This window comes from Dipodomys ordii, unplaced genomic scaffold, assembly GCF_000151885.1.
Source record: "Dipodomys ordii isolate 6190 unplaced genomic scaffold, Dord_2.0 Scaffold298, whole genome shotgun sequence".
In the NCBI taxonomy this organism is placed as follows: Eukaryota; Metazoa; Chordata; class Mammalia; order Rodentia; family Heteromyidae; genus Dipodomys; species Dipodomys ordii.
In genome coordinates this window covers 67,277-89,019 of record NW_012267514.1, presented here as the reverse complement: position 1 = coordinate 89,019, position 21,743 = coordinate 67,277, and the positions used below count along the sequence as shown (strand labels likewise).

Genomic DNA, 21,743 nt, shown 5'->3' with positions numbered 1-21,743 from the left:
GTGGCTGCAGTAGCATACTGTGTACCATGTGGACGGTTTTTGATACAACAGGTTTCTTAGGACTTAATTCTATCATAAATAGAGGAGTATTTAGAATATGGTTCAATTATTTCTTTTTTACTTTATGATTGGTTTAAAGAAACAGTGTTTTAATGTAAGAGAAAGAATATCTGTACAACACTATAAAGAAATGAGTCATTGCTGGTTGCTCTTGGCTCATACCTGTAATCCAAGGTATTTGGGAGGCTGAGAGCATAAGGTTTACAGTTGGAGGTTAGCCTGACCAGAAATGTTTCCTAGACTGGATCTCAGAAATGACCAGCAAAGACTAGCGCTGGAAGTGCGCTTCAAGTCGTAGACAGCCGAGCAAGGATGAGGCCCTGAGTTCGAGCCCTAGTACTGCCAAAGAGAACAAAGGTGGATAGAGGGAAGAGCGAGACAGATATAGACCAACATGTCCCATACTCATATACTGCTCTGTTAAATGATGCTTTGCGTGTGCAGCTACTTAAAAATATACTAAAAATGAATGAAGAAATACATAAAATATTTGTAAATCAAAACTGGTGGTGATAAAGAAGGCTCTCACATTGTTTGGTTTTATAAAACTGTTCTGTTATGAAAGATTCTCCTCCTTCAAACATGCTTCTTAAAAATCACAGATTAAAAGCAATCATCTATTTCCAAACATACAATCAAAATACATGAAGAATTAATATTTTGTCAGGCATTTCTACCCTTGTGGCTAGAATACTATCATTCAGAATAGACAACACATGAATTCAAATGAAACATTTATGAACAGATGGATTTATAAACCAAATGTATGGCAAGAATGACCTCAACTATTTTTCAATTTCAAAACTCAGGAAATGGTGACATGCTGGTGAACCTCAAGTTCATGAAGTGACACAAAACTGGAGTGCATGCATGCTGAGTGATTCATTTTATCTGAGATACCTTGAGTGTTCAAAGTCATACACAATAGCTGTAGAATTATGGTTATCAGACTGGAATGAGATACAATAGTGGGTTATTGAATGGACAGAGAGTTTCAGAATTTGAAGATGGATTTCTGTAGATGGACAAGAATGTCAACTGTATAAGACTGTGATTGAATGGCATGCAATGTACTATACACATAAAAATGGTATGAATAATAAATTATTATAAATTGGCCCATCATTTAAATTGAACAAAAATAGTAATAATGGATGATAGAATAATATTTTCTAAAATGCTATGTTTTAGTAAATGGTAGTTAGATCTGCCAACATTTAGATAAAAATTGTTTATACAAATTAAAGCTCTTTGAGTATCCAATAGACTGTCAAATTTTATAATAATCTTATATTTATATCAATTGCACAATTTATTTTCAAATAGATGTATATTTTCAGAAACTTTGTGAAAAGATTCCAAAGAGTTCCCATATACTCACACTTAGTTTCTCAACTTATCATCTCAAATTAGTATGACACATTTGTCAAAATGATTACTAATTGTGATTTATGACATACATACTTCAAATTCATTTCCTAATCTCTTCATATCTCTATTTAGGACAGCAAATTCATTTACTTATCCCATTTCCTTTTGCATACTTTGACAGTGACCACTGCTTGATATTTTCCCATTTTGAATGACCTTGCCAGCGCTCGGGAGCTTAAGTTATAGACTTCTCTGAAGTCTTCAGTTGTACTGAATATTTTGTTCTCAAGATTAGCATAAAACTTTGTGACAGTTCAAATCACGGAAGTGTCCTTTTCATCTTGTCAAGTCAGTGGGCACATGTAAGCAATACATAAATATGAGTGATGGAATCATTCATCTCTTGATGATACTTCCTTTGTTCAGTGGACTAGGCCCATTCTGTCAGACTGTGCCAATCACACTTAAAATTTGAGAGAGGGAGATACTATAAGACTTTGAGCATACATCCATAAAAATAATTTTGAATTTTATCCCCAGAAGTTTTTCATTTTTCTCCTCCAGTCATTTATTTTTACTAAATTATTGATGACTGTAGAGTCTTTGGTACACATACATACACACTGACCAATTGATATGTGTACATTAAAAATTCCAATACCCCTGTTTTCACTATATTTGATGTTGATATAATTTGTGGAGGTGAAGGGAAAAAACAAATTGTTTAAATAGGGCTACAGGTGGACCCATTGCAACAATGAGACATAAGACGTTATGTCGAAAAATGAACTTTACAACTTTGGCTGGGGGGGGATGGGGAAGGTAGGGAGGAAGAGGGAGATTGGAAGGGATGGGAAGGGGAAACAAAGGAGGAGGAGGCAACAATGCTTGATAAGAAATGTACTCATTATCTTGCCCATGTAATTGTAACCCCTCTGTATAGTATTTTCACAATAAAAAAATTACATTACTTTTGGTTAAATTTACTGTGAGGTTGTTAATGTGAGGTTTCTTTCCTTATATATATGGCCATCAAATAGTCTTTCAAATGATCCATGTCTACAGTGAATAAATTCAACGTTGCATGGGTGCTGTGTGAATTCTGTCACTCACATCCTTTATACCACACAGGACATTCTCACACATATTCACAGATTGTCCATTTCTTCCATGATCATTTTATTTAAGATTGCTATTAGAACAAAAGTGTGAGTGCTACATTGTTTTTATTTATTCTAGATAAACATTGCATTTGCTATTCTGAATGTCATTTTAGTTGAAGTAATATCCTACATTTTGTATAATAGAAGGCAAAATTCAGATTAAGTTCTTTAACTCACCTGGCTCCTGTTTCTTAATTGGGAGGGAAGAGACACTTTAGGGAAATGCGTTTCCCAGACACCTATGTTTTCTGTCATTCTTGTTAAGTGTATCACCAGGGAATAAAGAGAGGGGAAAATGAAAGTTAAAATCCCGTGCAAGGAGTAGTTAGAGAAAATATCGAATGATTCTGGAACCAAGTGAAAACATAAATTCCTCTTGGAGATCCAAAAGATCTTGATTTCAGAATTATCAGATATTAATGAGAAGCACTTTAAAAATTCTCATTAACGTAAATAGTTCCCAAGTTATTTACAAAGAAAGGAAGGAGACACAACACACCAAACTCCCTCCATTGTTACCAAAGCTTGTAAGATATCTTTTACTGTCACCAAAGCTGGTAAGCTATCTTTTAATGTCACCATGTCTCATACTTGCAGAATAATAATAGCACAGCCAGTTCCTACAGTATGTCAGGCATGTGTAGAATCAGGACTTGTCTAAAATGGTTTACAACCCAGAAAAAGAAGATGACAATCAAGACATGCATGGTATTTCTTAATGCTAACAACATTTACAAGGTAAGCACTGTTAGAGATATTTTACTTAAGCACCATTAGATCATTTTAAAGTTAATTCAATTGAAATGTCACCACTCTGAAATTGTCCAGGAATTTCTCTTCAGCAATGGTAATGCTGCTATGAATATAACAAGACTCAGACATCCCTGTTTCTCAATGACAGCCAGATACACAATACTATGAAACAGGCTTAATCCGAATCGATCTGCAATCTCTAAATACTGTCAGGTTGCCGTATGTCAATAATTAGCAAAACTGATGACTGTTCTCTACAAACGTCATTTTTTTAGCTGCGTAGGTCTACTTGTTCATTGTAATGTATGTAAATAATTATATGTAGATATTTGAACAGATTATATTTCTGTTACTTATTTTAGAAGCTTAAAATATATTTTACATTTGTATGTTGAAATAAAGCCAGTCTATCTGTTAGTGTGGTGAATTCTGTATTCAAAGATCATCAAGTTCTATCACTTAATCAACAGTGTACTCACCATTGTATTCAAGCCTCAGGATCTGAAATAATGGCACAACAGTGCCAGCACACTGCCTATCTACACAGAGTTGCGATGGCTGAGCGATAGGACAATGTGAGCCCCAGTCTTCTAAGGTAGGACGTTTTACAACTTCATTTTTAATTTAGTGTAACACACTTTCAAATGTGGACAAGTTGAATCATTTTAAGGGAAATGAAATTTCCATACTGAAATCAGATACTATAAGTACTACGCACTTATAAATAGCTTACAAAAGGATTTAATGTATAGAATCCTGTGCATATATAAGTATATAGCACATAATTAATTTTAGTAAAATGTCATCCTACAAACATCACATCAAAATGTGAATTTTAGTTTCTAATGTTTTTAGAGATGATTGCATTTAACATGTGCAACTCGCCACTGCATATGAGCATTTTCAAAAATATAGCATAATATGTATTTATTTATTTAGTACTGTAGTGGAAGTTGGACTTCCTTCATGTCTTTTGCTACCACTGAAAGGGCTGCAGCAATGGTCTTAGTGTCTTTTGTGGCTCCATCTATGAGAAATTCAACCTCTGAACCAATGTCTGCAGAAGTTTTTTGCTGTGTCTTTTTACAATCACTCCCTTAGAGACTGCAGACTCCTGAGCATCTATCGAAACATGTGTAACTGACATTCTCTCGCATTCCTCAGTGACGTTGTTTAAAGATATTTACTAGAAAAATTGTGCTACAAATATCAAAGGTTCAAAACTTGTACAACTCCAATTCTAATTTAAATGTTAACTGACAATAAAACCAAGCAAATCTGTACTCGCTTTATATTTTTAATTAAGAGGATACTTTTGAAAATCATTTATTTGCGCATCTTTCTGGTAACATTTGACTTGTCTGTGAAATACGTTTATATTTTTAAAATTTATATTTTTAGAAATAATAATTTTTTCTGCCTGTGTCTTTTAAACATATTGTGAAATTTTGTATATAATATTTACCTATATGTAATATATTATGTAAATATGTACCATTATATAAAATGTAATGTGTATTTACATATGTATTAATAGATTTAACATACATAAATGCATTTCTAAATATAAATATAATATTTAATAAAAATGATACTGAACATTATAGATATATTTAGCTTAAATTAGCATGAGTAGTAAAAATAGAATTATGTTAATAAATACTTTAAAATATATTATTTGTGTTTAGTACAACTACTCATATGAATAGTGTGATAAATGTAATTGAATTTTTTACAATTATATGTATTAACAGTTATATGACTGTATTTACTATTATTAATAAATTCTAGTAAATATGTTAATTATATTAATGTGTATTTATTAATAGTACATAAATGTTTATTAAATATATTTACAAATATATTTAAGACAAACAAAACATGAACTTAAAGCATATAAACTATGAATATATAATAAGTATATTATGCAATAAATAAAATATGTTAGAGATTAAACTACAAGTTAATATCAATTCTCTTTATATTTCCCTTTCTTCACCTGACATCTAGAAGAAGATATTTACAAATATATATGGTGAGAATTAGACTGAAATTGTCAGTTCTGACTGAAGATACAGACATTATTTCTAAGCACCTGGAGTTTCATTATAAATCTTCATAAAAGATCTTTCCTGGTTTATGTCACTTGTTCTGTACTTTTGTTTCATGTTGTCATCACTTTGCATGAAAATTTGTTGAAGAATATAGAACTAATGCAATAGAGAGGCAAACTTAAATAATATGAATTTAACCAATGTAAGAGTTTACCATAATTCTGAACTAACTGGACAAAGCTGGTGGTTCTTCATTTCTGAAATGAAGAATATTCACTATTTTTGTCACAACTTCTGCCACTTTTGTTCACTCTGCATCTGTAGGACTAGAGTGTGCACCTAGATTTTATTGAGGATAATAGTCTCTGATGTTTAAATAATTACATTGCAGTATTCAAAATATGTATCTCAAATGCCACTTATAACAATTGTCAAGTCTGCAAATAATGTCAAAGCATAGTAAATTAAATTGTGTGACATATTTCTCAGTGTATTCATCATGTTATCCAATTATTTATAATAAATCCTTGTCAAAGTTAACAAGATTGTTTCCTCCTAAGAAACTACATAAAATAATACATGCTTCATTTAAAGAACTGTTTGCCCTTTCATTACTTTTATGTGCAATAGGCAAATTGCATTTCATAATGTTAAATTGATAACTTCAGTAAAAATTAGCTTCATAACTAAAAACATAACTGCCAAAATTTAGAAGTCTTTTATAGTTTTCCTTTGCTCCTTTGCAGATTTCCTTTTCTTTTCTTTTTCTTTTTCGTTTTTTTCTGTAAACTGTGTTACTCAGCACCAACTGAAACAATGCCTAATAACAGCAGTGTAACTATATTTATACTGTTAGGGCTGACACAGGATCCCCAAAAGCAAAACCTCGTGTTTTTCATCTTCTTAACTTTCTATGGAAGCACCGTCGTGGGGAATACGCTCATCATGGTGACCATCAAGTTCAGCAGGACACTCGGCAGCCCCATGTACTTCTTCCTGTTTTATTTGTCCCTTGTTGATTTCTGCTTCTCCACATCCATAGCTCCCAGGCTCATTGTGGATTCCCTCTCCACAAAGAAAATCATTTCCTACAACGAGTGCATGACCCAAGTCTTTGCACTGCATCTATTTGGTTGCATGGAGATCTTTATCCTCATCTTTATGGCTGCTGATCGCTATATAGCCATCTGTAAGCCCTTACGCTACTCAGCCATCATGAGAAGACAGGTCTGTGTCATCTTGACTGTGTTTGCCTGGACTGGGTCTTTCATACATGCCTCTTCTCAGATTGTCTTGCTGGTAAAATTGCCCTTCTGTGGACCCAATTTAATTGACCATTATTGCTGTGATGTGCAGCCCTTGTTGAAACTTGCTTGCACGGACACTTACATGGTCAACCTAATGATCGTGTCCAACAGTGGAGCACTTTGTTCATGCAGTTTCTTGATTTTGATGATCTCATATTTTGTCATCTTGCATTCACTGAGAAATCACAGTGCAGAAGGGAGGAAGAAAGCTCTCTCCACTTGCTCTTCTCACATCCTTGTAGTTATAATATCCTTTGTTCCTTGTATATTCATGTATACACGTCCTCCAACCACGTATTCTGTGGACAAGATGGTGACAGTGTTTTATACCATTGGCACACCCTTTCTCAACCCACTGATTTACACACTGAGGAATGCAGAGGTGAAAAATGCCATGAGAAAGTTATGGAATGTTAAAACCATGACCAATTGAATGCAGATGTCAAATATGACTGACTTATTCCTCACATCCAATTGACAAGAAGAAAGATATATTTGTGATCACACTTATTCAGAATTGAGTAACCTTAAATATAATGTGGTTCTCTCCCCTTAATTCTTTATATAACATATTTCCAATAAATTGGTGAGATTTCTCCTGATCATTTATACTAGAGAAAGCTAAATCAATTTATTAAGACTATATGATTTGTTTATTGTTATTCTAAAGGTGATGTACAGTGGGGTTACAGTTACACAAGTCAGATAATGAGTACATTTTTGAACAGTGTCACTACTTCCCTCATTTTCTCCAAATTGTTCTTCCCCAAACCCACTCCCACCCCCGTATAGTTCATTTTCAACAGTGTCTAGTGAGTATCACTGCTGCATTTGTTCACCTTAACTGTCCCCAAAACAGATTAACTTACATACAAGACAAAAGTTACACAAATCTAAAACAGCAACAAAAGAGAATACAAAAGTAAAATAACGTGATTTATTTTTATCATGAATTTAATTTTTAATAGAGCCTGTGATTCTGAAATACAAAATTTTCTTGTATTAAAGTATTTGTGAAATCTTTTTTGGGTATTTTTATTGTAAAAATACTGTACAGAAGGGTTACAGTTATATTAGCATTTCTTATCGAGCATTGTTGCCTCTTCCTTTTAACACTTACTATGCATGTCATAAATTTGTGAGATGCTTCGACACACTGTTATGCTTTTTTCAGATTTTTAGCAGTTTATGTGATTCATACATACAAGCTACAATGAGGGCAGAACTCTGTGACTCTGGGAAGAAATTTAGGAAATTAACAGATGTTACAAAACTAGATTTGAAAACTGAAATATATTGCTCTTTTGCCTATTTTCTGAGATCAGAGAGAACAAAGTAGAAATTTGTTTCAAGCCAAATTCTATACTGTCTATTGTCTATAAATTTGATAAGAAAGAAAGAAATGAATAATTGTCACTCGAAAAAATTATCTCTACTTATTGGATTTAGAAACATAAACACGGCTGCAGAAAACGCTTTCTCTATTGGTGCTGTTTTATAAAAGATTCGAATGAGTTCATTGAATTATCCATGCTCACTTCACAGAGCAAAATATTAGTTGCTTCATATTTTGAGCTTTCCATATTCATTGATGACAGTATATGAAAAATGTTATCTGTAAAATATTACCAGATTCCCTTTCATTTTGAACTTTATTTTCACTGATGAATAGAACATATTAAGCATGATAAATTGTTCTTCCATGTTAAGATATGTTGAAAATGTCATTTTAAAATCATATATGCATTTGATCTAAATAACAATGTTAAGTATTCAATTGAAAAAAATGTATAAAAATTTAAATAGAAAACCTTTAGTTAGGGTATTCTTTTATTCTCATAACATTGATGTGGTGCAAAATACCAGATTACAGGTTTAAACTATGCATGAGCTTACTCTTAACTGTTAAAATATAAAAGAAATCTTTCAAGTAGCCTAAAACTTATGATACTTTAGATCTTTGATTCCATGACCATGACCTGTACTTATTTTATCTGAAAAGAACAGCTCGAGCTCATATTATTATGATATTATTATTATTATGATATAATAATATGAGCTCGAGCGCTGACAGTGTGGCTCAGTGGTAGAGCACTTACAGAACATGCACCAGACACATTGCTTGATCTTCAGTCTCACAGACACACACACACACACACAAGCGCTGACAGTGTGGCTCAGTGGTAGAGCACTTACAGAACATGCACCAGACACATTGCTTGATCTTCAGTCTCACAGACACACACACACACACACACACACTCACTCACACACACTCACTCACAAATTAAACTTCAGAATCATATTATATAAAGCTACTTTTGGTTTTAATAGAGCAATAACATTACAAAAAGTACGTGAAATTGTAGTCCTAGTAGCATTTAACATTAATCAGAGGCGACAATTCCTCATTTTTGCTGTATGATGAAGAATAAACAAGATACTGCTTACTACAAGTCTTTTCCAATGGAAATTTAATGTGATATTTTATCATTAAATAGATTATTCAGCTTAATAACTGCAGTGTATATTTTACCTTAGTAGTAACCATATATTTTTGAGAATTCATATTGCAATTTCTAAGGAAATAAAGTTTAACTTCATTTTTTTTCTTTCAAGTTGCTTTTTGGGATTTCTTTTTGGTCAGTCATGGGACTTGAACTCTGCATCTGGGCACTGTCCCTGAGCTATCAGCTCAAGGCTAGCACTCTACCACTTCCACAGCACAACTTCAGGCTTTTTCTGCTTATATGGTGCTGAGGAATCAAACCCAGAGCCTCATGCATGCAAGGCAAGCACTCTACCCACTAAGCCACCTTCCCAGCCTCAATTTTTTTTTGCTTTCTTAAAAGAAGAAAAAAAATATTTATCATCATCATAATGAACTTCAGTAATCTCTCACAGTTTACACTGGTGAGAAACAGACTGAAAGAATAAAGTCCAAGAATATGACTCACTTGTACCAAACTTCTCAAAATACTCTACCATCACGGTGGTTCTTATATCAGTTCAACAAGTATAGGGGTGAAAATTTTCCCCACGCAAGTTTCCTGAAATGTTATATTTTTATTAGTATGTGTTAATTGCACTTAGTAATAGAATTCGGTGTAATAGTTCAACACAAGTACAGTGTGGATTGATGGAACCAGTAAAATTATCAGTTTCTTCTCTTTATCATTTTTTAATGGTTGGAGCCTCCAATTTATTTTTCTCTGGATCTATATAAATAAATGTATAGTTGTTTATTATGAATTATAGCCAATTTAATTGTGTATGTAGTATCAGAACTTTCCATGTGTTTTGATATCCATTAACCTGAGGTTGTCACGTGTTGTCCACTATCTTTCCTAAATAAGGAACTTAAAATAGCAACTCACCAGTGACTCAAGCCTCTAATCCTAGTTACTCAGAAGGCTGAGATCTGAGGATCCTAGTTCAAAGCCAACCTTGGCAGGGAAGTCCATGTGATGATTATCTACCATAAACAAGCAGAAAAACAGAATTGGAGCTATAGCTTGAAGTGATAGAGCTGTAGCCCTTTGGCATAAAAGTTCAGAGAGAGCCTCCAGGCCCTGAGTTCAAGCTACACAACTGACAAAAAAGTTGAGGAAGTTGATAGAAGACAATGTGATTACTTACAAGAGAAAAGAGTACATGCCCCAGGCTCTTCCCAACATTTAAATGGCTGGACCTCCTGGCTCACAACAGTCATTTTAGAAACTTGAAAGACAGAGACTGGGAGAATCATGATTTCAGGTCATCCTTGGCAAAGAGTTCATAAGATAGTGAACACCCATGCCAACCAGTCTCATCATCTCAGAAATATAAACAGGATGATCAGTATTCAGTCAGCCAGGGTATAAGACCCGATTCTACAAAGAATTAAAATCAAACTGATTAGGGGCTGCTTCCATGGTACAGTACCTGCTTGGAAATCTTTGAGTTCAAACACTAATATTACTGACAGGAAAAAAAATGAAGACAAAGAAACAAAGAAAGAATGAGAGAGAGGAAAGAGAAAGGGGGAAGAGAGAGAGAGAGAGAGAGAGATGGAGGGAGGGAGGGAGGGAAGGAAGGAAGGGGAGGAGGCAATTAAACAGGGAAGTAAGGACCATTTGTCTGGTATAAATATGAGAGAGAGTGATCTAGTGATCAGAAATTGGAGCACCGGACAAATCGGATTGGTCGATAAGCAAAAGAGAAATTCCAGAATGTCATTTATACATACTTAAGAGAATCTAGCCTTGAACATCTGTAAACCTATCATTCACAATCATACTTGCTTCTCCATTCCTTATTTCTATTGAATGGTAGAAAGAGGGCAAAGAGAGATAGGAATGAGACTGTACCAATACTGAAGTTTCATAAAAGACCATTTTGATGAATAAATTGGTAGGTTGAAATTTTAAACTTAACTTTCTTCATCTCTTAACCAACTTTGTTTTTTATTTTCCTACAACCTATTATTTCCTACCGTAGATTTCACAAAATAATTAGTAAAATGGGGATAGTTGAAAGGAGCTGTCATTGATGGGAAATATAGAGGGAGCTAATAGGTATAAAAATATGCTAAATGCTATATCTTAGGGAATTACAAATTCCCATCTCAATGAGATGCCACTATGCCTCCATTAGAATGATAAAATGTCAAAACAAAGACAATTCACATGTTAGGGAGGGAATCAGAAGAGACTTCATGCATTGTTGCTGAAAATACAAAACTATGCACAGTGAAACACAGGCTTGCAGGTTTTTAAAATAATACTGAACACTTTTCATAATAGCCCAAAATGCACATTATTTAATAAAATAAGTATAAACTATGTCTACACAAAAACATAATAGATAGATGTTTATAGTAACTTCATACTTTACTCCCAATCTTGGCAAACGTGTAGGTGGTCTTGGTAGCATACTGTGTAACGTGTAGATGGATCTTAGCTTACTATGCATTAAATTAGAATTTTTGGTGATACAACAGGTTTATTGAGACTTTAATCCAGCACAGAAAAGCATTTGAAGTTGTATTAACTTACTTTTTTTTTTACTTTGTGAGTGGATTAAAGAGAGACAGTTTCATTGCAAGAGAAAGAACATCTGTAGAGTACTATAAAGAAATGGGTTATTGCTGATTGCTCTTGGCTCATACCTGTAAACTGGGTTATTTGGGAGGCTGGGATCAGGAGGATTGAAGTTTGAGGCTTACCTGACCAGAACCATTTCCTAGACAGTAGGGAGGGAAGAGACACTATAGGGAATGAGTTTCCTAGGTACCTATATTTTATATCATTCTTCTTAAATGTATCACCAGTGAATAATGAAGGGAGAAAATGTAAGTTAAAATCCTGTGCAAGGAGTGGTATTAGAAAACATCAAATGATTCTGGAACCAAATGAAAACATAAATTTCTCAGAGACCCAAGAGATCCTAATCTCAGAATCATCTGACATTAATTGGAAACACTTAAAATTCTCGTGTGAGTAAGTGTGTGTCCAAGTTATTTATGAAGAAAGGAAGGAGACACGTCTTAGAAAAGCCGGTAAGATTTCTATTAATGTGTTTATGGCTCATACGTGCAGAATAGTAATAGCACAGCCAGTTCCTACAGTATATCAGCCATGTGTGGAAGAGAAGGGACTTTCCTAAAATGGTTTACAACCCAGAAAGACAAAATGACCACCAAGACATGCCTGGTATTTGCTAATGCCACTGACATTACCAGGTAAGCAACTGTTAAATAGTTTACTTAAGCACCGTTCCATCATTTTTAAAGTTAATTAAATAGAAATGTCACCACTCTGAAATTGTTTAGGAATTTCTCTTCAACAATGGTGATGCTGCCATGAATGTAACAGGACTCATAAAACAGGGTTCATCTGAATTTATCTGCAATCTCTTAATGCTCTCATGTTGCCTTATGTCAATAATTAGTAAAAAGAATGACTTGTTCTTTGCACACCTGTCAGTATTTTTAACCTGCATATATCTACCTGTTCACAGTTAATATGTGTATGTAAATACATGTAGATATTGGAACATCTTATTTTTCTCTTATTCATGAAACCTACACTAAGTTTTACATTTGCATGCTGAAAAAAATCATTTCAAAAAGATCTCATAAAGCCAATGTAACTGTAGTTCCCTTAGTCTGGTGAATTCTGTATTCAAAGAGCATCACATTCTACAGCTTAGTCTACAGTGAACTTTCCATATTACTTAAGCCTCTGGATCTAAAATGATGGCCCAACAGTGACAGCATACTGCCTGTGTACACAGGAGACTGTTGGAATGGCTCAGTCAGTGATACGACAATGTGAGACCCAGTCTTCTAAGATAAGACATGTAAATCTTTATTTTTAATTTAGTGTAACACACTTTCAAATGTTGACAAATTGAATACTTTAAGGGAAATAGATCTTCCATATAGAAATCTAAGATTGCAAAATGCCCTCTCAGACACTACAAGTACTATGCATATATAAATAGCTTTCAAAGGGACTATTAAAAATTATATGTGTGTAAGTATAAAGCACCGACTTCATTTTTAGTCAAAATGTCATCCTAAATATATAGTATCAAAATTAAGATTTTAATTTCTAATATATTTAGGGATAATTGCATGTAACATATGCAAGTTACCACACTGCATATGAACATTTTCAACAATATACCATAGTTTTATATTTTATTTATGTATTTATTTATTTTTTACTGGGATGCAAGTTGAACTTCTGCATTGTATTTTGCTACCACTGAAAGGGCTGCAGCAGTGGTTTTAGTGCCTGTTGTGGCCACATCTATGAGAAATGCAATCTCTGAACTGATGTCTTCAGTGAGTTTTGTATTGTGTCTTTTATAATCACTCCCTTAGCCACTTTAGGCACCTGAGCAGCCATCTAAACATGGTAATTGACATTCTCCCACATATCCCAGCAACTTTGTTTAAAGACATTCACTATAAAGATTGTACTACAAATATCAAGGGTGCAGAAGTCATACAACTCCCTATTAATTCACATGAATTCTAAATGAAACCACCTTATATATGAAGGTAGTTATCTTGAAAATCAATTATTTGGTCATCTTTTTAGTAATATGTGCCTTGACTGAGAAACACATTTATATTTCAAGAAATAATGCTTTCATATGCAGTATGTTTTCTACATATGTTGTGAAAATTTGAAAATTCACATATTCATATATAATCTTATTACATATTATAATACATATTATATATTTTATATATTTATTATAAATATGTACAAATATATACTATAATATATATATTGCATATAATATATAATATGTATTTACATATGTATTAATATAGTTAACAAATACAAATGCATTTACTAATAATATGTAAAATATTTGATAAAAATATACTATTGAAAGTAATTCATAACATTATATTCAATAAAATTATATTTTAAAATATTAAAATTATTAAAATTATATTAATAAAAACTTGGTTTGAAATATATTGCTTGTATTTAATAAATACATTCAAGTAAACATTTTTGACAAATTTAATTTTATTTATTTACATTTATATTTATTAATATTTACATATATTTATTATGTTATTTATTAATAGAGATAGTACCTATTTAAATTAAATTAATATGTGCATTATTTAATACATATATGTTTACTAAATATATATTAGAATAAATAATAAATAATGACATATATTAACTTTAAATATGTAAAAATATAAATATAAATGTATTCTGTTGTTTATAAAATATTTCATATGTTAAACAAACCAAGTTTACATCAATGCTCTTTTCATACCACTCTTCAGTTGATATCTGTTAGTAGATAGATATTACAAATATACACATTGAGAATTAGACTGAAAGTATCAGTTGTGACTGAAGTTGCAGAGATTATTTTCTAAATCCCTGGTTTTCTTTGTAAATCTTGAATATAAAGATTGTTTCTGGTTTATGTTGCTTGTTCTCCTCTTTTCTTTCACATTATCATCAGTGTCTAAGATTTCATGAAAATTTGTTGAAAAATACAGAATTAATGAAATGGAAAGGAAAGCTTAAAGGATACACGTTGGATCAATGTAGCACTTAACCTTAATTCTGGACTGGACAAATGAGGTTGTTCTTCATTTCTGAAATGAAGAATATTCACTACTTTTTGTCACAATCGATGACAATTTTACTCATTCTTTAACTGTGTATCTGAGAGTGCACACCTAGATTTCATTGCAATTACATTACAGTATTCAAAGTATGTATCTCAAAGGTTGCATAATTATAACCATAATTGCCAAATATGAAAATAATGTCAAAGCATATTACATTAAATTATGCAGTCAACTTCTCCATGTATTCATCATGCTATCTTATTATTAATAATAAAGCCTTGCTTAAACCTAATAAGATTTATTATCTCATAAGAAATCACCTACAATAATATTTACTTTTTTATTATTGTGAAAATACTGTACGGAGAAATTACAATTACATGAGCAAGGTAATGAGTACATTTCTTATCAAACATTGTTGCCTCCTCCTTTGTTTCCCCTTCCCATTCCTTCCCATCTCTCCCTTAGCCCCCTCCTCCAGCAGAGAAGCTGGAGGCTAATATTTACTTTTTAAAAAACCATTTCCTCTTTCATTACTTTTATATGCAGCCTGAAAATTGTACTGCATGATATTAAATTGATGACTTTGGTAAAAAATATGACAATCATAAGTAATAACCTGCTGGAAAGTTAATTTCATTACTAAGAACATAAATTCAGCTGCCAAAATTCAGCAATCATTTTGTATTTTTTCTTTGCAGATGTTTCTGTAAGCTACAGTTTCCCAACATCAACTGAAACAATGCCTAATAACAGCACTATAACTGTATTTGTATTGTTAGGGCTCACACAGGACCCCCAAAAACAAAGACTGGTGTTTTTCATCTTCTTAGTTTTCTATGGAGGCACTGTCCTGGGGAATACGCTCATCATGGTGACCATCAAGTTCAGCAGGACGCTCGGCAGCCCCATGTACTTCTTCCTGTTTTATTTGTCCCTTGTTGATTTCAGCTTTTCCACATCCATAGCTCCCAGGCTCGTTGTAGATTCTCTCTCTGCAAAGAAAATCATTTCCTACAATGAGTGCATGACCCAACTCTTTGCCCTGCATCTGTTTGGTTGCATGGAGATCTTCGTTCTCATCCTCATGGCTGCTGATCGCTATATAGCCATCTGTAAGCCCTTGCGCTACCCAACCATCATGAGAAGACAGGTCTGTGTCATCTTGATTGTGTTTGCCTGGATGGGATCTTTCACACATGCCACTTCTCAGATTGTCTTGCTCTTAAATTTGCCCTTCTGTGGACCCAATTTAATTGACCATTATTGCTGTGATGTGCAGCCCTTGTTGAAACTTGCTTGCGCTGACACTTACCTGATCAACTTGATGACCGTGTCCAACAGTGGGGCAATTTGTTCTACCAGTTTCTTGATTTTGATGATCTCATACATTGTCATCTTACATTCACTGAGAAATCATAGTGCAGAAGGGAGGAAGAAAGCTCTCTCCACTTGCACTTCTCACATTATTGCAGTGATAATATCCTTTATTCCTTGTATATTCATGTATACACGTCCTCCTACCACATACCCAGCAGACAAGATGGTGACAGTATTTTACACCATCGGAACACCCTTTCTCAACCCACTGATTTACACACTGAGGAATGCAGAAGTGAAAAATGCCATGAGAAAGTTATGGAGTATTAAATATTGAATGAATAAGTGTACAATATGACTGCCTTGTTCCTCACTTGAAAAGAAGAAATATATATTTTTTTATCACACTTGTTCAAAACTTAGGATGAAGAACTATTATGTGTTTTACTCTATTTAATTCTTTTTTTTTCTGTTTTGCCCATTGTGGGGCCTGAACTCAGGCCTGGGTGCTGTCCCTCAGCTCTTCAGTTCAAGGCTAGTTCTTTACCACTGAAGCCACAGCACCACTTCTGACTTTTTCTGCTTATGTGGTGCTGAGGAATCAAACCCAGGGCCTCATGCATCCAAGACAAGCACTCTACCACTGAGCCATCTTCCCAGTCCCTTATTTAATTCTTGATGTAACATATTCCCAACAAGCTGGTGAGATTTACCCTGATCATTTGTACTAGAAAAAAAAACTAAATCAGTTTATCAAGAATTCATGATCATTTTCAATTGTTACTGTAAATGTGATGTACATAGGGATCACAGTTGCATAAGACAGATAATGAGTGCATTTCTTTTTAAAGTGTCACCTCATCCATTGATTTCTCCCAGTTTTTCTTTCCCATCCCCCCAGAAGTTGTTTGGTTCATTTTCAACAAATTATCTATAAAGAATCACTGCTGCATTTGGTCACTCTTACTCTCCCCCAAATAGATAAGCTTACATACAAGACAAAAAGGTAAAGAAATCAAAAACAGTGACAAAGAAGAAAAGAAAAAAGTAAAATAACATGATTTATGTTAATCATTAGTTTGATTTTTAATGTATCTGTGGTTCTGGAGTTATCTTTGGCAATTGTTATGGCTGTCATAATTTTGTGAGATGTTTTGATAGACTGTTCTAAATATTTGTTCTGATATTTAGCTGTTTATATGATCAGTACATTCAAGCAACAAGGAAGTCAAAGCTCTGTGACTCTATGAAGAAACTTAGAAACTAACAGATGTTACAGAGCTAAATTTAAAAATTAAATATGCTGCTATTTTGCCTATTTTCTGAGACCAGAAAGAAATGTAGAAATTTGTTTCAAGCCAAATACTATATTATCTATTATCTGTAAATTTGAAGATAAGAAATAAACAAATCTTTGTCACACACACACAAAAATTGTCTCTAGTTATCCGTTTTAAAGAGAAACAAACACTGCTGCAGCAAACCCTTTCTCTGTTGGTGTTGTTTTATAAAAGATTCATATGTGTTCATGAAGTTTCCATGCTCTAATTTCTTTTTTGTGTAAGTTTTTTTTATTGTAAAAATACTGTACAGAGAGGTTACAGTTATGTGAGCAAGGTAATGAGTACATTTCCTATCAAGCATTGTTGCCTCTTCCTTTGTTTTTCCCCCACTATCCCTTCCCTCCCTCCTCCTCCACAACTACCCCTCCTTCCTCCTCCTGCACCTCCTGCACCCCATCCCCCGCTAAAATTGTAAAGTTCATTTCCAACATAGTGTCTTTTACATCTCATTGTTAAAATGTTTCCCTATTTAAGCATTTTGTTTTTTCCCTTCTCCCCAAATTAGAGAAGTGTATCTAATTTCTATTGTATGGTAGAATGAGGTAAAAGAGAGATAGGAATGAGAATTTATTATACTGATGTTTTATAAACCCATTTTGATGAATGAATTGGCAGGTTGAAAATTTAAACTTAATTTTCTTCCTCTCCTAAACAGTTTTGTTTTTTATCTTTTCCCCTTCCACCTATTTCCACCATGGATTTCACAAAGCAATTAGAGAGTAAACTGGGGATAATTGAAAGGAGCTAGCATTGATGGGGAATACAGAGTGAGCTAATAGGTACGTGACAATATGCTAAACACTATATATCATTAGGGAATTACAAATTACCACTTCAATGAGATGTCACTATTCCTCTATTAGAACGATCAAATTTCAAAAACACAGACAACTCATATGCTAGGAAGGGAAAACAAATCAGAAAAGCCTTTATGCATTGCTGCTGAAAGTTTATCCCAAACTCTAGAAACATATAAAAATGAAAAGAAGTAAAAATAAAAATCAGTGGAGGTTAGTTGTTGAATTACAGTGGATAAGTTTGCATAGCACAGATAAGTTTTAGAACACTGAAACCTCCTCACTTTACTGGATCATTTATACATTTTACAAAACTCGTTAGCACAAAAAAACCTAATATACAACATGGATTTGGAGTGTTAATATTGTGTCAATAAAATTTTCTTCATTTTATCAATTTGAGAACCTCGGTATAATAGTAAAGAAGATTGTGTGTGTTTGGGAACCAAATGTATGTGGAAACTTTCTATGTGTTCAGCTAAATATTGATGTGAAACTAAATTACTCTAAACATTGAGTTTAAAGGTAAATAGATAGTACATACATGAAAAGACAAAAATGAAGGGAGTGCAGAAAGAGTAAGGATAGAGGAGCGACTTTGGTCAAGATTCTTCTATATGTACATGGGCATGGGAAAATTAAACCTTCTTGTTCAACTGATTAATTCTAGGCCTACTATCTGTCCTAGTTGGTTTTTCATTGCTATAATTAAATCTCTATTAATAGACACACAGGAAAAAATTGAGTTAGGAAATCTTCATAAAGAAAACAAAATCACAGTTCTGGAAGTTCAAAACTGAAGCCTGAGTGGCCACACTGATTTGACACCAGGGAAGATCTAATGATGGGTAGCATAACCTCAGCAATATTGCGTATGGGAGAAAAAAATCAGACTACCACCTGGAGACACATCCCAGGGACCCTTGTGGTCTCTGTTGGTGTTGAGCTTGGTGAAGAGGCTGGATCAAGTAAGTTACAGAGCTTTTATCCATTTTTTTTTAATTTTGATTTTTATGTTGTTATGGATCCTTGAAACTTTTTACCTGGACTCTGGAATTCTAATGAAGGTATTTTGTGACTTAATTCCTAGCTGAATTTGTTTTCCTCTTACAGTATTTTCCATGTATATTGTCTTTAATGAAATTCCTTTATTTATTTTAGTGTATTGTAAAGATGCTGTACAGAGGGGTTACAGTTACATGAATAAGGTAATGAGTACATTTCTTTTCAGCATTGTGACCCCCTCCTTTGTTTTTTTCTCCTACTATCCCTTCCTTCTCCCACCACCCACACTCTTCCCCCCACCAGAAGTTGTAGAGTTCATTTCCAACATAGTGTCTTGTGAGTCTCATTGTTGAGATGGGTCATCCTGTGTCCTTGTTTCAGCATTTTGTTATCCCCTTTCTCCTACCCATATTAGATAAATATATATATATATATATATATATATATATATATATATATATATATATATATATATATACAAGATGTTAGGTACCAAAATCAAATACAGTGACTACAGGGGATATACCAAAGGAGGAAGAACATACAAAAGAAACCAAAAAAAATTTCACATAGTACATTAAAAACAACAATAATAAAGAGAAAACTCTTGTGTCCCTATCTTGGGGTTCATTTTGCTTAGTATCATATTATATGGTCATATGTACATAGCTTTTGAGCTTTTCTGCTCATCTGATAAGATTGTCCTAGATGTATGCTAATTATTACAAATAAGGGAAAGCATGGGACCTATATTTCTTTTCAGAACTTTCGCCATACTTAATTCAGGTTTTTATTTGTTATTTTTGGTATTTCAGTGATTGTTAAGTGTGTTTTCTGCAAGTATATTCTCTGAGCCTATGGCTTCACTTCTGATTCTTTGAGTAAAAACTCCTTTTCATTGAGCAGAAACTATTTGTGCTTCAAATTTGTCTTTTTATTTCAAAGAGCAAAATCAATCCATTGGTCCTTCTGAGCCTGACATACTTCACTTTATATAATGTTTTCTAGCTCCATCTATTTATCTATCTATGACATGCTATTAGTGTTTATAATGAAGGAGCAAAATTCCATTGTGTGTATATATCACATTTTCTTGATCCACTCATTTATTGTAGGGCATTTGGAATTGTCTTATGGTTAGTTATAGGATGGGAAAAATGTATTGAACTCAGAACCTGACTTCTGGAATTGAAACCTCTTTGTACAATTATTTAATAAAAACTTCAAATGTTTTACGTAGTTAGTTATATGTGGGTGCATACACAGAAATTTCACAGAACTCTTCTAGTCAAATCAGATAGTGTGAAAAGCAAAGGAAAATTATGCAAGATGCTAGAAAGGAAGAAATTAGTTTTATTTTTGCTTTGTCATATTCTTTGTGTTTTTACCTTTTGTTTAGTATCAGTAGTAGCACTACTCTGAAGTCTATGTTTAATATTGAAAGATTAGTATTATTGATATTAGCACTAATACCAAAAATTTCAATTTATTATGCGCATTACAACCATCCAAAGTTGACAAATAGATAATCCAAAGTTACATCTGAAATGTTTAACAGTATTGAAGAGGGAATGACTTTTTTGGATAATAAATCTGATCAATATCACTGATTTATAATTGTATACTTATGCAGACTGGACAAGTATGTGATCATATTCCCAGAGGTTATATTGTTTATCTTTTTACTTCTTTCAAATGGTAAAGTATGGATGAATGTATTATTTTGGCTGCATGCCAAGACCAAAGTTGAACTGAAGAATATTATTGTGTAAGTCTTCTAGAAACAAGTTTCATTGGAGAATCGATGGTTTGCACATTGTAAATGTACACTCAGATGTATAAACACTAGAAAATACCCAGGGACACACAAGATTTGAGTGAGAGTAGACTTAAGTACAAACTATTTTTGCAAGTATGGTGCTGAGGACAGCAAGCTCAGGAAGATGTTCTTACAAATGCAGAGAGTTGGTGTGGACTCATGGATAGCTAAGTAGTTCAATAGAGAATTGAACTCTGTTAAGAGACTGACAGCTTGTGGTTAGGCTGGCAGCAGGTGAAACATCATTAAAGGTCACTGATGCAGTAAGTCACAGAATCATATCTTTAGGCAGAGTGCATTGGCACCTGCAAGTAGACACCATTTCAAGTAACTTAATGGCTGAATTTGGCTCTGAAGCTTTTTTCCGAGTAACTTTTGGCTCTTGGATGTCATCACTGGGGAGTTAATAAGGAACAGTGCTTATTAGTGTGGAAATGTTTTGCTACAAAATATTCTGAGTAATTAATGCATTGCATCAGCCTTAGAAAACAGAAGACCATACATAACGGAGATACTGACCACACTTTGCCCAGCCCATTTGAAAATGCATGTTCCCTACTTTACTTCATAAGAAGCAGGAGCTGAAGTTTAAAGGGATCTGTGCACTAGGGTTGATTCAAAAAAGATATATCAGCCAGGCACCAGTG

General features: G+C 33.4%; 2 protein-coding genes across 2 annotated transcripts; both read left to right on the top strand.

Moving 5' to 3' along the window:
• Nucleotides 1-6,217: 6,217 nt before the first annotated feature.
• LOC106001461 (olfactory receptor 4C11-like) lies at nucleotides 6,218-7,141 on the top strand. The gene has a single exon (XM_013036554.1). It carries the CDS (start codon nucleotides 6,218-6,220, stop codon nucleotides 7,139-7,141), a length of 924 nt encoding a protein of 307 aa, XP_012892008.1.
• Nucleotides 7,142-15,554: 8,413 nt separating this feature from the next.
• On the top strand, nucleotides 15,555-16,469 carry LOC106001466 (olfactory receptor 4C11-like). The gene has a single exon (XM_013036558.1). The coding sequence runs from the start codon at nucleotides 15,555-15,557 to the stop codon at nucleotides 16,467-16,469; it is 915 nt and encodes a 304-aa protein (XP_012892012.1).
• The last annotated feature ends 5,274 nt before the right edge of the window (nucleotides 16,470-21,743 follow it).